Source organism: Cavia porcellus, unplaced genomic scaffold (assembly GCF_034190915.1).
Source record: "Cavia porcellus strain 051 isolate PalLab524CR breed Dunkin Hartley unplaced genomic scaffold, mCavPor4.1 scaffold_1, whole genome shotgun sequence".
Classification (NCBI taxonomy): domain Eukaryota; kingdom Metazoa; phylum Chordata; class Mammalia; order Rodentia; family Caviidae; genus Cavia; species Cavia porcellus.
Window position 1 is genome coordinate 27,595,540 of NW_026947484.1, and position 20,516 is coordinate 27,616,055.

The window sequence follows — 20,516 nt, forward strand, 5'->3', positions numbered from 1 at the left end:
TTGGTTAAAAAAAAAAAAAAAAAAAACGATTCCTTTCTAAAGTTAAGTGACTACAGCTATGTACTACTCCAATAAGAAAACACAGTATGACTGTCTCCTTCAAGGTTTACTGCAGCTGGGCGTGGTGGAGCACGCCTATAATTCCAGGACTCAGGAGGCTGAGGCAGGAGGATCATCACAAGTTTAAGTCTAGCCTAAGTTACATAGGGAGTTAAAGGACAACTTGAACTACATAGTGAGACCCTGACTCAAAAAACAAAAAACTTACATTATGTATGTGTATACATATGTATATGTATATGTATATGTATATATATGTATGTGTGTGTACATGTATGTATATGAAATTTATTTGCAAAGCACACTCAAGAATATACTGCTGTAAACACAAAAAATGGTAAATCACCAAGTAACAAATCCACATTTCCTGGTTTCAAAAAAAAATCAAAACTGCTTCATTTTATTCATACAAAGAAATAAGGCACACATACCTTTCTTGTTTTAATGCATACTCTAACATCTTTATTCTTCTTACTAAATCCTTCTTCAAATTCTCCTGACCTTTTCTTTCTCCTTGTAAAAATGCTATCCGTGCCTACAAACATAAAATATGCATTTAATTTTTCCTTTAACATACATAGGTAAGTATATAAAAAAGTAGGCTTTGTACTGATTTAATTTAAAATTCAGCAATACTTTCTCAGACAACAATCAATTTAAAAAGATAATCATAAATTAGCTATTTGCTTATAATCCTTCAAAATCCCTAATATTATGTAATACATACATAATCCTCTAAAGAAACTTATTTATAAACCACACTTATGAGAGAATGTGCAAAGCCCAAGGTTAGATCCCTAGCACACACACACACACACACACACACACACACACACGGTACCCAATTCCTGATATAAAAATCACAACACTGGGATTAGAGTCACAAAAAGAAATGATTCAGAATATTAGATATTAGTTGTTAAAAAATAAAAAATCTCAAAAGTACCTCTTGCCAGGTATGGTAGCTCATGCCTGTAATCCCAGCACTCAAGAGGAGGCTGAGGCAGGAGGATTGCCATGAGTTTGAGGCCAGCCAGAGCTACATGGTAAGTTCAAGGTCAGCCTGAACTGCATAGAGGGATACTATCTCAGGAAAAAAAAAAATAGAAACTACAAAATGTAACAAACAAAAACCAAAGAAGCCTCCAAAACCCATCTCCTTCCTGAAATACTTAAAAAATTATAATCTCTCCCACTGTACTACCCCATTCATTACTGAAAATATTTTGCTATCATTTCTTTCATGACTTCATTATTTTCTATTACTTTTCTACTATAAAAGGATTATTTTGTTTCTTATTTGATTTATTTATTGTGAAAGTCAGTTTTCCGCCTGCAATTGGCCTTTCCTAGGATGTCAGTCTCTTTTACTGATCATGCAGGTATTTACAATAAAACTAACTTTCACAGAGTCAAAATGTGCTTATTGGTATGATTCAGATGTGTTTGTTCAGTACAAGAAAGAATTTTCTAAAATTATAGTGAACATGGAATCAAAGCAAACAAATTCAGCTGGGTATTTAATACATTAATTTAGAATGTGATTTCTATAATCGAAACATACTAGCAAGAAGACTAACTCAATCAGTTTAATAAAATGCCTAAGTAACAAATGCCCACTGTCATTCAAAACTTTTCTGCAGTATCCTAAAACATTCTTATAGGACCTATCCTATCCTAAAACATTCTTATAGTACCATCCATAACTTCATAACATTTGAGGAGCTAAAACAGCTATATAAACTTAAAGATACAAGTTTCCAAATAAAAATAAAAGTTGAAAAGAAATGGTAAACACTATGATCCTAGAGACAAGCATCACTCCTAAGCTATGAGTAAAAGGTCATCTTGTTAGTTTCACTATACATGTTTCAAGAAAGATTTCCAATTGGGTTTTTCTCCTACACACTAGTTTTTTCCCTACAATTTAATCAGATACTATATACCTAGTATGTGATTCCAATTTTCAGATCTCATAAGCATTCTATGATTACTAGTAGAAAAGCTGAAACCCACGTTATTTGCTTAGAGGTTATCACTGGTATTATGACTGAGGAAGGTAGTACAAACTAAGTGAAAGTCATGTAAGAGATTAAAAATGGGATGGAGTGCATGGTGGCCCATCACTTAAGAAGCTGAGGCAAAATTCAAGACCAGCCTGGGATACACAGCAAGCCTGTCTCCAAAAAATGGAGGAGAATGGAGGAGAGAGGGAACAGGGTTAACCAAAAATTTGTGGAGAAAGGGAACAGATGAACAAATTTGTGGAGAAAGGGCACTTGTGGCTGGGACTGGGACTTTTGTAAGCTAGGATCACTAAGTAGAGGGCACTCTGACTAAAGAGGCAAAGGCTGCCTCTGATAGTTACAATAATAACCAATTAAATAATAAGACTTAGCAGTCAGTAAAGGACTATGGACAACAAACTGACTTTCTAGTTATTCTTATAGGTCATAACATAACATCATCTCTGCAAATAAACACTTAAAAACCTATTTATAGCCAGGCATGTTGGTGCACGTCTGTAATCCCAGCACTCAGGAGGCTGAGGCAAGAGGATCCCCATAAATTCAAGGTCGGCCTGGGCTACATAAGCAATGTTCAAAGCCAGCCTGCACTATGTAGTAAGACCCTGCCTCAAAAAAACCAAGAAATATTTACAGTGGCATCAAAAAGTGAAAGTACCTAGAAATTAAACTCTGTATGGAAAATTTAAAAATTTAACAATGGCATTAAAGAACCTAAATGGACTAGCAGATACATTGCTACAAAACCACTAATTTTCACTCAAACTGATAAGATTGAATTCTAATGAAACCTTTGTGTGTGTGCATGCATGTCTCACACACAAAGGATGGATTCTAAAATTTACAAAAGTATTCCAATTATCAAAAGAATTCAAATTGTCAAATTTACAAATTCAAATAGCCATAATAATTATAAGCAATGAGGAAAAAGACACTGCTCTGCCAAACATTAATATATTTTATAAACCTACAAAAAATGTACCAAACAGCCCAGAAATAAACTAATGCATCAAATATCACATGATTCATAAAAGATGACAGTGCAAAATACTGACGGAAGAATGGTCACTTCAAAAATATTACTTAGGGGGCTGGGGATTTAGCTCAGCGGCATAAGCGCCTGCCTTGCAAGCAAGCAGTCGTGAGTTCAATCCCTGGTACCGATAAAAATAAATAAATACTACTTAAACCAGGACCGGTACCACACTCCTGTAATATCAGCACTCTGGAGGCCAAGGTAGAGAGACTGCCATGAGTTCAAGGCCATCCTAAGTTAGTTCCAACAGCCTGAACTACATAGGGAGATCCTGTCTCCAAAAAACATTTTAAAAAAACAAAAACAAAAAACAACCAAACAACCACTTAAACAAGGTACCCACATGAGGAAAAAATGGTAATGAACTTTTGTAAAATATGTTTCCAAGAGAATTAAACATCAAAATGTAAAAGTAGAATAATTAAGACTTTTAGGAAATAACGTATCTTTAGAAGCTCAAGTCAAGGTGAGATTTGTTAAGGTGAAACCATCAGTCATAAAGAAAAGTATTAAAATTTTGTTGTAATAAAATTCTGTTAAAAACAAGGCAGAAAGCAAATAATGGTGGCCATTTGCCTATAATCGTAGATATTCACAAGACTGAGGCAGGAGGATTTAAGGTTTGTGGTGAGCTTGGTTAAAGTTTTTTTTTAAAAGGCTGGAGATGTAATTTAGCATTCCCAGGTTCTAATTCCCAGTACAATACACAGACAGATCGATTGAATTTTCCAATCTGTCATTATTCCTGAGGCTTTTTTCAGACAGCCTCCCAGAACTGGAAATACTTACATTTTTAAAGATGTCACAAAACAACAAAGATAGGCAACAGCAAAACTGAGTGGCCCACAAATCCTAACACATTCATTATATAATAGTCTGTCATCATCTCATGCTAAGACCAAACAAAACAGACTTTGAACCAAAAAAAGGTTCTAACACACACACACACACACACACACACACACACACACACACACACAGTGAAGGTAGCTCAATGCAAAGGCCCTGCGTTCAACCCCCAGTATCTCATCCCCCTCAACAACAGACTACCATGCCTTATAAACACTGATATCTCAAAAAAATATGAACAAACTAAATTGTACAGTATATTAAAAGAACTACACATTTTGACCTAGTGCAGTTTGTTTTTGTAATGCAAGAATAATTTAATATGCGCGCGCGCGCACACATACACACACACACACACACACACACACACCACACAAAATGATCAGTGTAATAGCTCAGCCTTGCAAGCATAAGGTGGCGAATTCAAGAATTCAATCCCCGGCATCCCCCCATCCATGTATCAAAAAGAAAATACTTAGATATTAATGTGAGCAAGAACTTGACTTACAATAATGAAACATAAAATACTGCTGAAACAAATTTAAATAAACACATCCCATATCCATAAATTTCAAGACAATATTGTTAAAATGTCAGTACTATCCAAAATAACCTATAACTAACTGCCTGTAATCCCAGCACTCAGATGGCTGAGGCAAGAGGACTATCACGAGTTCAAGGCCAGCCTGGACTACACACAATGAAATCCTGTCTCAAAAAAAAAAAAAACCAAAATAACCTATAATTAAGGTCTAAGCACTTTTCTGTGCATAAATTATATTCTCTAATTTTAAAATATTAATAAAAACCTCACTCCTAGTTATTGATTTAAAAAGAAGTGTATTATAGGTAAAGAAATGAAAATAGAAAAGATAAAAGACTTAGGTCTTTTTAGAGCAGGGAAAGGTTCCACAATGGAATGTGAGGGCATTTCATTAAAGGATAGAAGATCTGGGCTGGCAGAGCACCTACCCAGTGGCTAAGCACCTGTCCAGGATGCACAGGCCCTGGATGTACAGAGCTGAGGAATGAACTCAACACATGCAAGGTAAGTGCTGTGCCACTGAGCTGCATCCTCAGCAAGACTTTTTGGGACACCAAAAATTTCATTTTTTAATCTTCCCATCTAAGTTAACTTTAATTTTTAATTACTCTGATCTGAAAACTATGGTAAGTGCACAGAATTAACTCAGAATTCTTAATCAGAAACACATTGTAAAAGCAAAAGCTTTTATAAACTGCTTTCTATATGCAATTTTAGTTGGCAACAATTTTTTTTTTTTTTTTTGGGCTGATTTTGAAGATTCTTTTGAGTCCAGGCTGGTCTCAAAGTTGTATCTTCTCTAAATCTCTTGAGGTACTGGGATTTCAGGTGTGTGCCAGCATGCCCAGCTTACCGTCTTCCTTAAATGAATGTAAAGTGCTCATTTGGGATAATATTTTATATATGATATGAATTTATTCAAAAATTAGAACAAAACCATATGAGATTACTTGCTACTCATTAATCTTTGATGCAGATACATTTTTAGCTCCACAACCACTAGAGGTCATTAGTGTAAAACTTTGAAAGACTGATTGAACTTCTATCCACCTAAGCTTGGTTCACATTACTGCGGCTTGTTTTTAAAATAACACTATCTTGCCTAAAATAAATTGCTGAATTTGTTCTATTTCAAGAATTTTCTTAAATTATTTAGCCCAAAGCTAACACTAGATACAAATGAGGTTTGTTTAATGATTTTAAAGCACTGTTTAGCATTTATTGAAGAGCTAAGAAATATTCAGAAACAACAACAGCAGACCAGAGCAAACCAAAAGTTTTAAATATGTTAACTTTAGGAAGAAGTTAAACGCAAACTCAGGTTAAAGAAATTAGTAACTAATAATAATACTATTTAAAATAGCAGATTCTCAGGAAATGTTGGTACTCTTCCCTTAGTGGTCAAATAAAATTATGGCAAGTGAACTCAAACATACAAATTAAAAGCATTTAAATATTTGTTTTGTGTTTTGTTGTTGTTGTTGTTGTTTGTCTTTTTGAGACAGGGTCTCACTACGCAGTTCAGGCTGGCCTTGAACTCACTGTGTAGCCCAGGGTGGTCCAGAACTCACAACGATCCTCCTGCCTCAGCCTCCCGCGTGCTGGGATTACAGGCATTTAAATATTTGGAATTAAGCAAGGTTCACTTTAAGATACAAAGATGACACTGGTATTTTTTTTTTTTTTTTTTTGGTCTTTTTTGTTTTTATCGGTACCAGGGATCGAACTCACGACTGCCTGCTTGCAAGGTAGGCGCTTATGCCACTGAGCTAAATCCCCAGCCCCGACACTGGTATTTTTGTATAAAATACCAAAAAATCACATACAAATGCTTCAAAACTTAGCTAATTACCACAATCACCAAGGGACTTAGGTTTTTTTGTTTTCTTATTAATACATGTTTGTTTACATTTCTTATGCAGAAATGATAAACAGATGTAATATATCTTAATTTTTTTCCATTCCTATTTTCTACATTCCTCATTGCACCCATCCCTTAAATGCCTTTGTTTTGTACATGTTTGCAACACGTTTGTATTCCTTGTGTAGTTAGTACATGTACATAACACATCTTTATTGCTTTTTTATTCTCCTTCCCTATCCTCTCTCCACATCTCTTGATCCCTTTTCCCTACTTCCTATTATCTATCTTTTACTGTGCTCTTCAACTACAACATATAAGAGAAATCATGTAACATTTAAGTTTAGTGTATCTCACTTTATTTCACTTAACATTATGGTCTCAAGGTATACTTCATTTCAAGGTTTATTTCACTTAACATTATGGTCTCACTTAACATTATGGTCGTTTTCCTTCAAATGACTCTAGTTATCTTTATGGCAGCTTCCTACAACACTGGATATAAATACTTTTTTTGTCCAATTATCTCTTGGTGGACATACTTAACTTTATCTTTTCTTTTTATGGACAAGATGTAGTAAATTATCAAAGAATAACCATCATCTAATATTACAATGTCACTTTACATGGCAACAGTCATTTAAAGCATTACTGATATTAGGCGGCAGGGGCAGGGGGAGACTGGGAATTGAATGCAGGGCATGTTCTACCACTGACCTACCTCCCCAGTCCTTTTTAAAACAGTATCTCACCAAACTTATCAGGCAGGCAACTGAACTTTATGAATCTCTCAGGCTCAGCCTCCAGAGTAGTGGGATTATAGACACATGTGCCAATAGGCCTGCCCTCAATTACCAACTTTTAATGAATGAATTCTCATTCATCTAACATTTGAAAACCATGATTAAGTCCATTTTCCATAAATATAGGAAGTATGTCCCTTCAACACATGAAACAAAAACTATTTTGGTGTATGTGTTGCTGAAGCAAGCACTATACACCATTTTAACAGTACTTTCTAAAAGTATGTTTTCTCTGATCTTAACTATCTTTTTGCTTTATGATGCTGGAGATGGAATTCAAGTGACTTGTATATTCAAGGAAAGCACAGGCACTGATTCACATTCTCAGCCATGTCTTTTAGACATTACAAACTATTATATAGAAATTCATAAAAATTCTGAAATATCGTAAAAGCCACCAATATCATGTTATGGCTCCAATTCAGAATCTACAGAGTAATAACAGAATTAACACCCTGAGCTACATACAACCTTTTCCCCTATCAGAATTCTATACTCACAACATTATACCAAGTTGCAAATTTTCCTACTCCCTTAATGAGGGTTGCTATATATGCTATGGCATTGAGGACTCACAATGCACTTCTACCCTCAACCCTTCTATTTTCTAGCAAGATAGCTGAGAATCCAAATTAAGCTAAGAATAGACAGACTCTACTACTTCTAACTTATTTGTTATGTGCATCTGAAGAGAGAATACAATTCATTTTAGAATATGGTAGCACATAAGGTCTTTTGTTCTTTACTACTGACAAATCAATTTTAGGGAAAATGTTGATTAAATGAAAGAGTACTGTACTTTCATAAAATATGATTATGTCTACAATATTTTATCAATGAGGAAAAACTTGCTAGAAGGCAGAATTATGTTTTTAAAACTGTTGTGTTTCTTTCCAGGTCTTCATACATTCAAGGCAAGAACTTTATCTCTGAGCTATTATAGCTACAGCCCTATTAAAACAGTTTTGTTGCCCAACATGAACACACTTTATTTGACCATAATGAATTCTCCTGTTCATATTTTCGTTTTATAAATCTTTGCCTTATTTTAGTATGTCCTTTATCACACGTGAAATAAGTACTTGCAGGCTTGAAATTCTTTAAGATACTGAATATATATGGCCTTTTCCATGTTTTACATGATAGCACTTATTTGACAAAAAATTTATTGTTTTACAAATACCAAGCACTGTTTTGAACATCAGGAATCTATTAGTAACCGTTAACACAGAAAATTCACACTTTATAAAGCTTATAATCTGATCTCGTTTATCTAACAACAAATGGGCAGAACAAGGACTATTGATTTAATATTCCAATTTTCTTAGTGTAAATTTGGGCAGGTAAATACTTTTCATACTGCTTGTTAATCCGGATTTGTGAGGCTGCCTAGTGACTGGGTTCAAAATTCTAATCCAGAAGTTAATGATGTTAACTTTTAGTGTGAAAGGGAACTGGTAACAAACATCATGAAACTGTCTATCTTATTTTTCCTAACTTCTCTAGCAGTCTTTCTTCCCTGTTCTTTAGAGCAGCTTTACAGTCTGCCTAACAGTAAAATGAGCTCTGGGTTAACATTGCCTAGATTCAAATACTAGGACCACCGCTAATTCTCTTGTGGTGAGGTAATTCCAGTTATGCAAAGGGCTGAGTCAGGAGGATCACAAGCTTCTGGAACCTGGGCAACTTAAAAAGGGATTGGGATGTAGTTTGGTTTTATAGCATGTCTGATTTGGATACCCTATACTGTGACCCCTAAAAAGGTGTGCGATTTTAAGGGGTTCTATTACTCTAATTCTGTGCCTGACTCATTTATTAATAATCAGAATTAAGGAAATATTTTAGACATTTAAGAAACTAAAGATGGATAAAAGAATGTCAAATTTACACTTAGGTGTTTATATTTGTTACTATGACACTAAATTAAGTCAATGCATATTTAAACTAAAATGTAAAATTTCCAAGGGAAAAAAATCCAAATACAATCTCTGTAACATACTGAACCATAAGAGTCAGTAAACAAAATAAATGTTCTTTGGAAACTCTCTTTTATAGTTCCTGTAGACAATTATTGATTAAATATTTCTGTAAGACATCTCTAATTTGATCCACAGCCACAGATACTGTAAGATACTATGGTCCTTTACTCTCAAATTCCACAAGAATAGTCTGTGAAAGAAAGTTTTTAAATTTACTCTTTTCCATGAAAAAAAAAAAATTGGTGTGGTACTAGGGATTGAACTCACGACCTCAGGCTTGCCAGACAGGCACTTATGCCACTGAGATAAACCCCCAGCTCTCAAAAAATTCTTTATAAGAATTAATGTCATTTAGTTTTATTCAAATATCTCAAAAAAAATTCACCTAACTTATTACTAGCTCATTAAAATAATTTAGCAGTGTAACATATATGGTGTACACTGCTTTCTTAATTTTGATATTAGGAACTCAATAGCTTAATTAGTTGCACCCCTTCACACATAACATATATTTAATGATTTGAATAGAAAGCTAGGTATAAATTCCTAGCACATCTATCTTTTATTCAACTATGTTTTAAATTCTTTAAAGTGAAATATAATTCAAGAAAACTTACTGGTTTTTTTAAAAAAATACTTAGTACTGATTGTGAACAGATTCATACATATTTCTTATCTGAGAAAACACACCAAAATAGAACCCTTCTTTCACATCCTCACATAAAGGTATATAATGGTGATTCATGCTTTCAAATGTCTGTAAATTCTTTTTACTGCAAATCAAACTCAGGACCTTGCACTTGCCAGGCAGGTGTTGTGCAGCTGAGCTACATCTCCAACCCCTGTAATTTCACCATAAGACACAAAGCACAGTATGAAATTTTATAAATTTCCCCAAACTGTTGACGCAAATGTCTCTTAGAGAAACTTCCCTTTTTATCTGTTAATATCCTTTGCTTACATTTACATTCTTCACTATTTTTCTCTCTCCTACCTACTCTTTAAGACTTAGCTCAAAGGTTTATTCCATTAACACATTCACAACAGGAGCTTGATTCATGTGTCTTGCTGCCGAGTGGCTTGAAGCACCAATGGTAATGCATGACTCGTCCCATGAAGCAGCTTTTTATCAGCTGTATTAGTACAAAGACTGCTGAAAGTGATTAGATCTGTTTGTACCATCAGTGGTACATGCCACCAGATGGGACAGTAATGCTACCGCTGGCAATTCAAGCCAGTAGGAATGGGTTAAGCCTCCTCAGCCTCCATGCCTCTTACTCTCAACATAAGTATTTTCTCTCTCAGGAATCCTCAGCTCTAACACCAACTGTGAAACCCAAGGAAAGTGAAACCCATGGAAAGAAATAATCTTATATGAGAGGGTGAAAGTACAAAAAATTTTCCTCTTTTTTATCTTCCTTGAAACTGTACAGTTTCTTTGGATGGGTGCGTTAAGGGATAAGTTTGCTTCTAAAATGCTAATAATAAAGGGCCAGCTTCTAAAGGAAGAAGAAAAACAATGACTTGCCTCTAGATTGCTTTAGGATCAAAAGAAAATTAAGAGAAATACTCAGGCATGATGACCCACTCCTGTGATTTCAGCTACTTGGAGACAAAGGCAGGAGGACTGAAAGTTCAAGACTGCCACAGTGAGACCCAAACTCAAAATCAAACTGTAAAAAGATTGAGGGTATAGCTCAGGATAGTAGTTGCCTATGACATATGAGGCCATGAGTTCAACCTCCAAACTCTCAAAAAGAAAAAAAGGTCCATTCACCATGAGAAGAAACCCACAAAGGAATACCAAAGTTTTTCTTAGAGATTATGTACACTTGACTGAAACATCTTCAAGAACCCAAGCATTTCTCAGTAATCTGAATGTTATAGTAGTAGCTAGGTAAGATGTATTTGCAAATAAGAGAAGTACTTAAAAGATAATAAACCACTTACCTGATACGACTACTGCTACATTTTACTTCCTACACAATGAAAAGGTTCCTTGAAAATAAGCCATATCACTGTATCTCTTACAGTGCTATCTAGCAGCTTTCAAGTTAATTTGCATCATGCATAACCCAGGGATCAGGAAAGTACTTACTGAATAATGTTTCCCTAAATCTAAAAAATAAACAGGAAGAAAAGTATAATTTTTTCTGGCTCACATGTACTTTAATATAGCTCCACTCCTAAACTGAAAGTACCAATACTTTTTTAGTAGCAAACGACAGTAATTAGCTGGATGCACTGGTACACACCTGCAACACCAGCAGTTGGGAGGCTGAGACAGGAGAATTGCCCCAGGTTCAAGGCCAGCTTGGGCTACATTGTGAGTTCAAGGAAAGCCTGAATTACATAGCAAGACCTTATCTAAAGCAAAAACAACTAATGCTGGCTCATTTTAATGGAACAAGGTTTAAACTCTCAAACCAATGCGAAAAGACAATGCTAAATTTCCTCAAGCTTTCTCTCCCCACATTTAATTCACTCTGTAATCATCCTTGATTCTATAAAGCAAAATGTTCTCCCCCCCCCCCGGCTTTGACATGTCCATTTATTTCACATGGAAGATGAGGCAAAGACAGTACTTAAGCTTTAATTACCAACGACCCTTCTTTTCTCCATCTTAGCATCTATATCACATCTTCTATGGTACAATAGGATATACAGTCCTTCGAGCACATACTGAGTATAGTATGTACATTATGTTAAAACTTTGATGATATGAAGGACAGTAAAAAGACAAAATACAGGGAAAGGTATGAGGCTTTAGGGGAACATCTAGAAAAAAGCCATAACACTGTGCCTGTATATTTGGAGGGAAGAAATAAGAAGAGAGAAAAGAGCTACAAAGATAAAACTGGGAAAGTTAGTAGAAGCTATAGCGAAGGCATTAGTCCATATAATGTAACAAATGACCACTAAAAACATTTATGGAGAACCATTTTGGATACTTTCAAATACAACAATAAGGACACAGAAAACTCTACACAAACACAAATATCCAACTGAAAAATAGGGAAGGATGTGAGTAAGTATCTCTCTAGCCAGGTGTGGTGGCACATACCAATAATCCTAGCACTCAGGGAGGCTGAGGCAGGAGGATCTCTTCGAGATTTTTTTTTTTAAATTTTTATCAGTACCAGAGATAGATTTAAAAAAAGTTAAATCATGACATTCTTCTAGCCAAAATCTTGCAAAAAGTGCATCTTACTCAGTAAAAGACAAAGTCTTTACAAAAGCAAAGATAATTACCAATCAGCTCTCCTTTGAACAAGTCTACTACTTCACTCCACCATCATTTACAACAGTTGCCTTGCTAGTTTTTGAACATGCAAGCACCTACTTGCCCTGGAGCATATTATCTGCCTGATAACAATAGTGAACTTTTCCCAGATGTGTCCACATAACTCCCTTACAAAATCTTTGCTAAAACATCTTTTCAAAAACTACAAACTGTCCTACATCCTCATTTACTCTCAATCCCTCTGTACTGTTATTTTCCTCATTCTTGCCTTTTAGTTTGCCTGGGTTTAATAATTCAGTCAAATTCTTTTACTTCAGCATTATCTCCTTCCCATTTTCAGGAAGCTTTCTTTGTAGCTGATTATTCCTCTTACACTTTTGTTGGAAGTTTAAAATTTGTTCAAATTTGGACCTTTTTGAGGGTAACTTTATCAATGAAAAGGTCCTTAACGCCCTTATTTGTCCTCACTCCTGGAAATTTTTCAGCCTATATTCAAACATTACCTTATTATTTCTCTTGTTCATAACCCTACATTGGTCATTCTCTGTAAAACAAACAAACAAAACCTGGGTTTGTTTGGCAACATGGTCCTTAACTTTCCATGCATCATTATTCTCTGTACCTAAATATGTGCCATTCCTTTATTAACTAGGTTCTATCAGGTATTCTGTGCCCTTTGTACTGGGACTAAAAGTTACTTTTTCCTCTTACCACATATTTAGTCACTTCCAAACAATTCCTACTCATAAAAATTCATACTCCTATCCCTACTCCTACAAATTCAGCTCAGTGCTACAGTGCCTGACTGATAAGTGTGAGGTTCTGAATTCTGATTTCTGGTACTCAAAAAAACTTTTTATTTCACTAATATAGCCATATTTATCTTTCATTGTTTGACTCCTTCCATTCTCCTGCCCCACAAGAATCTAAGTTATACAAAAGCAAGAATATTGCATTGTCTAATTCACTGTTACATCCTAAGGATTCAGAACAATGTCAGGCAACTAGCTAGCAGGGAAGGAAGGCAAAGGGGAGAAAAACTATGGAAAACCCCCTATGAGACAGGCAGATGGATGATAATTAGAATTTTCAAAGGTAAGAACACAACAAAACTGCTACTGTATTCAGCTCAATTCACAATATATATATATCTACGTTCCCTGGGCCTGGTGGCTGATGCCTCTAATCCCAGCCCTCGAGAGGCTGATGCAGGAGGATCACTGTGAATTCCAGACCAGCATGGGCTACAAAGTCAGCTCAAGTCAAGCTTGAACTGCATAGTGAGACCCTATCTCAAAGAATCACATTAAAAAGAAAGAAAAAAAAAGTGTAAATTGTTGGACATGGTGGCATGTGCCTGAAGTCCTCGTTACTTGGGAAGCAGGAACCCAAGAATTCAAGGCCAGTTTGAACAATATAGTGGGAGCCTATCTAAAAAAACACACAATAAACAACAACAAAAGGCAAAGATCAAGCTATAGGTTGTTTCTAATCCAAAGCAGACATTTAAGAATTACTAGATTTGTTGAGTAGATCTTGGCGGGTAGATTGTGATTACTCAATCATAAATACACTGTATTAAACAGCAATCTGTAAAAATCTGTAATCTACAAAAATTCAAATTTATGAAATAGATTAGGAGGTCCCACTTCTACCACTACTTTTTTTTTCTTTTTTGAGACAGGGTTTCACTATGCAGTTCAGGCAGGCCTTAAAACTTACTTTGTAGCCCATGCTGGCCTCAATCCTTCTGCCTCAGCCTGGGATTACAGTTGTGTACACTTGGTTGAAATTTTTTTAATTTTACGGTTCACTGTGGAATTTTTTTGAACAGTCAAGCATATTCAAAGAAAATATGGGGCTGGAGATACAGCTCAGATATATTTCATGCTTTGCTAAAGGCCCCAGGCTCAAACCCTAGCACCAAAAATTAAAGAAATACACAATGACAGTGAATCTTTGAAGATTAAAAACTCTTCTCAGAAGTCAATGGCACTAGATACTTTAGTATGAAAAAATTCCTACTATTATAAAGCATTATTCTAAAAAGATTTTATCTTCCTTTTCTTCTTTTGCCTACAAACCATAAAGTCGACATATTCTTTTGAAATTTTTGTGTACTTTAAGTGCATACAATCAAGTGACCTGACATCAACTTCTATAAACTAATTTAGAACACCAGAGTCTCAAACTCAAAGAATAAACAGACTCCTTATAAAACAGGAATGCTGTTTTACACATTTACATAAATTATCTTTAATTTTAGGTTGAGTCTATGCCAAAATATAACATAAACCTGAAAAAAACTCTTATGCATGAGTTTATAGATCTTATAGAAACAGATCTTACAGAAACATAAAACAAAAAAAAAAACCTTAAAATTGAAACTTCCAAATAAAATGTAATAAGGTATATATATTTAAAAGAATGAGCCAAGTGTGGTGGCACATGCCTCAGATTCTAGCCCTTGGGAAGCTGAGGTAGAAGGATCACTGTCAAGATGAAGGCCAGCACACACTACACAGTGAGATCCCATCTCAAAAAAACAAATCAAAATAAAAATATCCCCAGGACTGCTTGGCACCACTGCAAACATAAATACAAATTCAAAGTGTAATCAAGTATGATACTGATGATCTAGAATGTTTAGGATAATCCACCACTGAAACTAGAAAACAAATTTTACAATTCCAGAACACCTTGACTGCATCTGAAAATCTTATTCATTGTATGATCCTGCCAGTAAGCTAATAGTGAAGAGTTTCCATTACCTGATAACTCAGTCATTAGTAAGAAGTTTCCTAAGTTAACTGTGGAATCATCTTCCAGGAAGGTTAAAAATAAATTCATCTGTCTAAAGTGATGTAACTCCAGAAGTAGACATACAGTGGTTGCTGAGGACCACAAATTCACAATGGCTAGTTTTACATACTTTCCCTAAGGGATAAACAGAGGCTTGGGATTTTTGGTATCACCTTCTTGAGACTTTCCACTAGCCCGTTGGGGTAGACCATCCTCTCCCAGCTATTAAAATTAAGACCACTAAGACTAAAACTACTAAGACTAAAGATGCTCCCAGGTTAAGATCCAAATTAGTTTAAAATCACCATCACCCTCTGAGTCACCGATAATCCCCTCCTCATTGAATAAATGTGAGGTTCTGGATGCCTTGTGGCCTTTTCTTCCTTCTGAACAACTGGTCCTCCCAACCCCCACTGGACTGCCTATTTTGCCTCTTGCTCCTTTTTTCCTTCCTTTTCTGCTGTGTGCTGTTAACATCTGACCAGAGACTGGGGCTCTCTCACTGTAGGGGTCTCTAACTGGTGGTTATTAAAACACCTGCAAACTGGTAAACACTGTTCCTGGGAGCAAAAACCCGACTCTAAAGGCCATTTAAAAAAAAAAAAAAAAGAAAACAGCCTTTTTGCTCAGTTTTAGAACATGAATACTGCCTTAAAATTTTAAGAAATTAATTACCAAGAGACGGAGGTAAAGAGCTGGGGATTTAGCTCAGTGGTGCAAGCACTTGCTTGACAAGGGCAAGGTCATAAGTTTGATTCTCCAGTACCAAAAGAGAGAGAGAGGGAGGGAGGGAGAGAGGGGGAGAGAGAGAGAGAGAGAGAGAGAGAGAGAGAGATGGAAGGAAGGATAAGGAAGGAGTGGGGAAGGGGACAGAGTAAGACTCAAGATGTGTTATGTGTGCATGTCAACTTCCCATGATAAATATGATCATCATATACCACAAACATATTTCAATAAAAATTAAAAAATTAAGTGAAAGGGGCACTAACTAACTTGCCTTCCAGAGATTTATATTCCTATCCTTACTTGTCACTAACTAGCTTTATAGCCCTTTTTCTCTCATTCTCAGTTTCTTCATGTCAAATGAGAAGGTTGAATTAGATGTTTTCTTCAGCTCTGCCATATATTTCAATTCCTATGATTAGAATTTTAGGATTCCAGGGTGACATTTCTAGTACTATAAATAGTCAACTCTTTTACACATATCAAAACATTTTTTCAAAAACACCTTAAGAATAACTATTAAGATGCACAGAACTTAAGAGAACAATGTTTCAGATTTCTCATAAGAAAAACTAGTTCATTTTTAAATGCTACAAAAATTTTGTCTTTATTGGTATAATTTAGATGTATATATCAATCACATTCATCATAGGGAATCCCCCTCTTCAAACTCTCCTATTTACAAAGATTTGTTTCCATTTTATCTTTTTCTCATTTTAAATGCTATAATTTTTAAGAAGCAAAAAAATAAGTAAATCATAATGAGAAGAAATGTGTAGCAGACATTGTGAGGTACTCCCCATATCCCCCCTTCTGGAATGAAGAATTTATCGTCCAGCTGCTGCAAGTGCTACTTGAAAACAGCCCTCAGCTGTTGGTTCTCTTCAGGAATGGCCTCAGCTAAATTCAGCTGCCTTTCCAAGTGGCCTTCATTCAATGACTGATTACAGGAGCAAAGGGGCCTAGTCCCTTCTCCCAACTTAGGACAACCCTGACAGCTACACCAGTTACAAAATTATTAACTGGGGTCAACTGAATTTCTGTCAGTACTGCATAGCAGCCCACTCTAACCATTCTGTTCTCTTGCATAGATGCTGATTATAAAATTATTCCCTAATGAAGTTCTTACATGCTAATAACTGTCTCAGTTAACTACTCTAAGGTACCTAACTGGTAACCACTACCAAGAGATGGTTTAGGAAGCAGGCTTTCAAGTGAAGTTAAGTTGGGTCACCATCCACCTAACCACCAAAGTGACACAGGGAACTCCATTACTGGTAGTCAGACAGCCCCCTAGCACAAAGAGACACTACAAGTGATAAAACTTTTACTGCTAGACAAGTAGGTAGTTTGTAGTGGATGGGGATGTAGAAGTTGGCAAATCCTTTCTATAAATAGCCACATAGTAAACATCTTACCTGAGTTTTGCACCATTCATAGGTTTATTGTTTTGGTTTGCATCTCTTTAAAAAATGGGCCAGCTCTGCAAAGGCAGGCTCTGGAATGTATTTAGCCTGTAAGCCACAGTTAGCCACCATCTTCACCAGTGGGTAAATGTACCAGGTATTTTTGAAACAGGAGAAAAATGCCAATTTTTGCACAGGACTGCAAAATTAGGTTGCTATTGCTAAAAGCAATTGACCCTTCTAAAAAATATATGAGTAACAGGTAATGAAAAATGAAATGAGAACCCCAGAAGACTCTGATAGCATAAAGACATCCGTTTCAAGAAGAGGGCAGAAAAGGATAAAACTTGTAACAGAGAAGGTAGCAAAATGCCAAAGACAGTCAAACCCTCAATCTGGACAAATCAATTATGCCAAGGTTAAGGCTGGTACATGAAAAAGGAAGTAATTAAAATCTTGTAAAGTCATGTGTAATGGCACATGCCTATAATGCCAACACTCAGGAGGCTGAGGCACGAGGACCCCAGTGAGGTAAAGCCAGCCTGAACCACGTAGTCTTGTCTCAAAAAACAAAACAAAACCTGAAAAATAGAATGGGGACATAAGTTTATTAAAATGAATATCTTCAATTCTCAGTGTACTGTGTATGTGTATTCTTTCTTCCTGTTATATGATGATGGTGATGATGATTCTGGTACTGGGAATTGAACTGAGGACCTTGCACTTCCCAGGCAGATGCTTGTGCCACTAAGCTACACCCCTTGCCCCCTGTATATTATTCTTTGACATCTAAATCTCCTTTTTGGCTAGGAAGACTTCCCCCTCATCGAGCTAGTCAATTCTGAAGAGATGGCAAGGGTTCACAGGAAGCCAACCTTTGAAACCAACCACTGCAGAGCCATACCTTCTCTATCAGGCCTGTACACCCCAAGTGGCAATATTCCTCTGCCTTGCTCTAGTGTCAAGTACTAAATAACCATCCCTACCTAGAGCCCTCTGAGATTATTCAAACTAGCCAATCCTAAATTATTTATTCTACACTTACTTGCCTTACCTTTTTTGTGGAAACTTCAATAAAGGCTCTGGCCTTCCCTTTTTATCTCTGCCTCCTGACCAACCGAGAATGCCCTATATGGCATGCTGTATCACCTTTCTGTAGAACCCAAGAATATCATAAACACTGTTTTTCTTTAGCCTCTCCTGCGTCTCTTCTTGTGGGCTCTGTGTGACCATTCCATAACAGAACATGAAACACCTTGATGTTTTTGAGTTCTCTAAGCTTAGAGAAGGAACTCACATATCCTTTACTAATGGTGTTTCTTCCATTCTTGCTTACAGTAAAAAAAGATCAGCAAAGATGGCAAGGTGAAGACCTCTGAAATCCACTTCCTTATAAAAGCAACACAGAACACTGCTGAAAATTGTAATAAATAACAATTACAAAACTGTACAAATCAACCAATAGATTAAAGGAAACTGAGGAGTGTTTATTCAACAAGTAACAGTTGAATCTTGTTAACTATAACAAGCTTGTGGTGTTTTATCATGCTATACATCTATTTTATTCCTTTCTAGTTCCACATCCTAGTTCCAGCAGACACTAGTGGGAACACAAAACAAAGCAGGGGTGCCTCCAGAAGCCCCAGCCCAAAGATTTCTTCTTTGATAGGTCTGGTAGTTTCTTAGAAGATTACTAGCAAAACTGCCTTTATCTGACATCCCGCTGAAGTCATCTAGTGCAAGTAGGCTTTTCTATGGGTATCCTTTAGGCAAAAACAATCAGAGGCAACTGCCAAACATCTTGAATGCCTAAAGTAGTCAATAATTTCTGAGATAAACAAAAGCCTAAAAACCTTACTCAAAACAAGAAGCTGAGAAATGAGATGTCAGCAAGAGACTCAAGTTTCAGCATACTCTGGAATTCTGGAGGGCCATACATAAACACAGCACATGTTCTTCAAGAAGGACCAGACAAATTTCTACTCACCTCTTGCCAACCCTGAGGCTTTGCAGAAGCAGGAAATTAAAATTACAGTAGAGTTGTAAAGTGCCTCACTGAAAACTGAAGTTATGACTCAATACACACCTAAGACCCCCTAACAAACACTAGGAAGCCTTTTTTGGGGGAGGGGGTGAGACAAAGTCTCACTACATGGTTCAAGCTGGTCCTGAATTTAAGTACGTAGCCCAGGCTGGCTTTTGAACTGCTGGCAATCTTCCTGCCTTAGTCTCCAGAGTGCTGGAATTACAGGTGTGTGCATTTATGTCCAGCTACAAGGAAGACTTATGTTCAGGGATCTAAGGAAATCTCTGCTGATTCATCAGCTTCTCTACTCATTCACTAGTGTAATCATTAAAATAATTCAAAAGATTTCAGTAACCATACAAAACAAAAAAATATAGTTTTGTTGTTTGTTTGTTTTTGTCTTTTTTGAGACGGGGTCTTTATGCAATTCAGGCTGGCACTGAGCTCACTTTGTAGCCCAGGTTGGTCTCAAACCCACAACGATCCTCCTATCTCACTGAGTGCTGAGATTACCCTCCTGAGTGCTGGGATTACAGCTGTGAGCTACCACGCCCAGCTAAAAAATATAGTTTACTATATTAATTTAGAAAACAAACAGCAATAAATAATCCTGAAAAGGAAGAAAATTTCATTTCCAGTTACCGTATTATTTATACACACAGAGACAGAGAGATGGGTAGGTGGTAATGGCGTGAAGCTTAGTGGTACAGTGCTTCTCTACCAGGTACAAAATGCTGGGGTCTATTCTTCAGCACTGCTCCCCACCAAATCCACTGCTCAACAGAAAACTACTAAGCGTGCAAGAAACAAGTATTTTCCCCATGGGAAAACAGAGTCAATACAAAAAAGTTTCTAAGGAAGCTCAAACACTGAACTCTCATCAGACTAAGACAATTTATGAAGAAGGACCAAGTAGAAATACTAGAATTGAGAAGTAAAATAGAAATTAAAAACTCAATAAAATGGCCCATTCTTTTAATCCTAGGACTCAACAGGCATGAAATAGTAGGAATACAGCAAGTTCAAGGCCATCCTAGGCCACACAGTGAGTTCAAGGCCAGACGGAAATACACAGCAAGACCTGTCTCAAAAAAATGTCTCAATAGAGAGGGCTTCATAGCAAATACACACAAACAGAAAAAGGAATCAGCCAATT

At 36.2% G+C, this 20,516-nt stretch overlaps 1 protein-coding gene across 3 annotated transcripts in view; it reads right to left on the reverse strand.

Moving 5' to 3' along the window:
• Strn3 (striatin 3) overlaps window positions 1-20,516 on the reverse strand; it is an 84,148-nt gene that overhangs the window by 46,895 nt on the left and 16,737 nt on the right. For all 3 annotated transcript variants that reach the window (XM_063260784.1, XM_063260694.1, XM_063260742.1), the window contains exon 2: window positions 492-595. In XM_063260784.1, coding sequence (XP_063116854.1) covers window positions 492-595 — 104 coding nt within the window. The remainder of the gene's footprint in view (window positions 1-491; window positions 596-20,516) is intronic.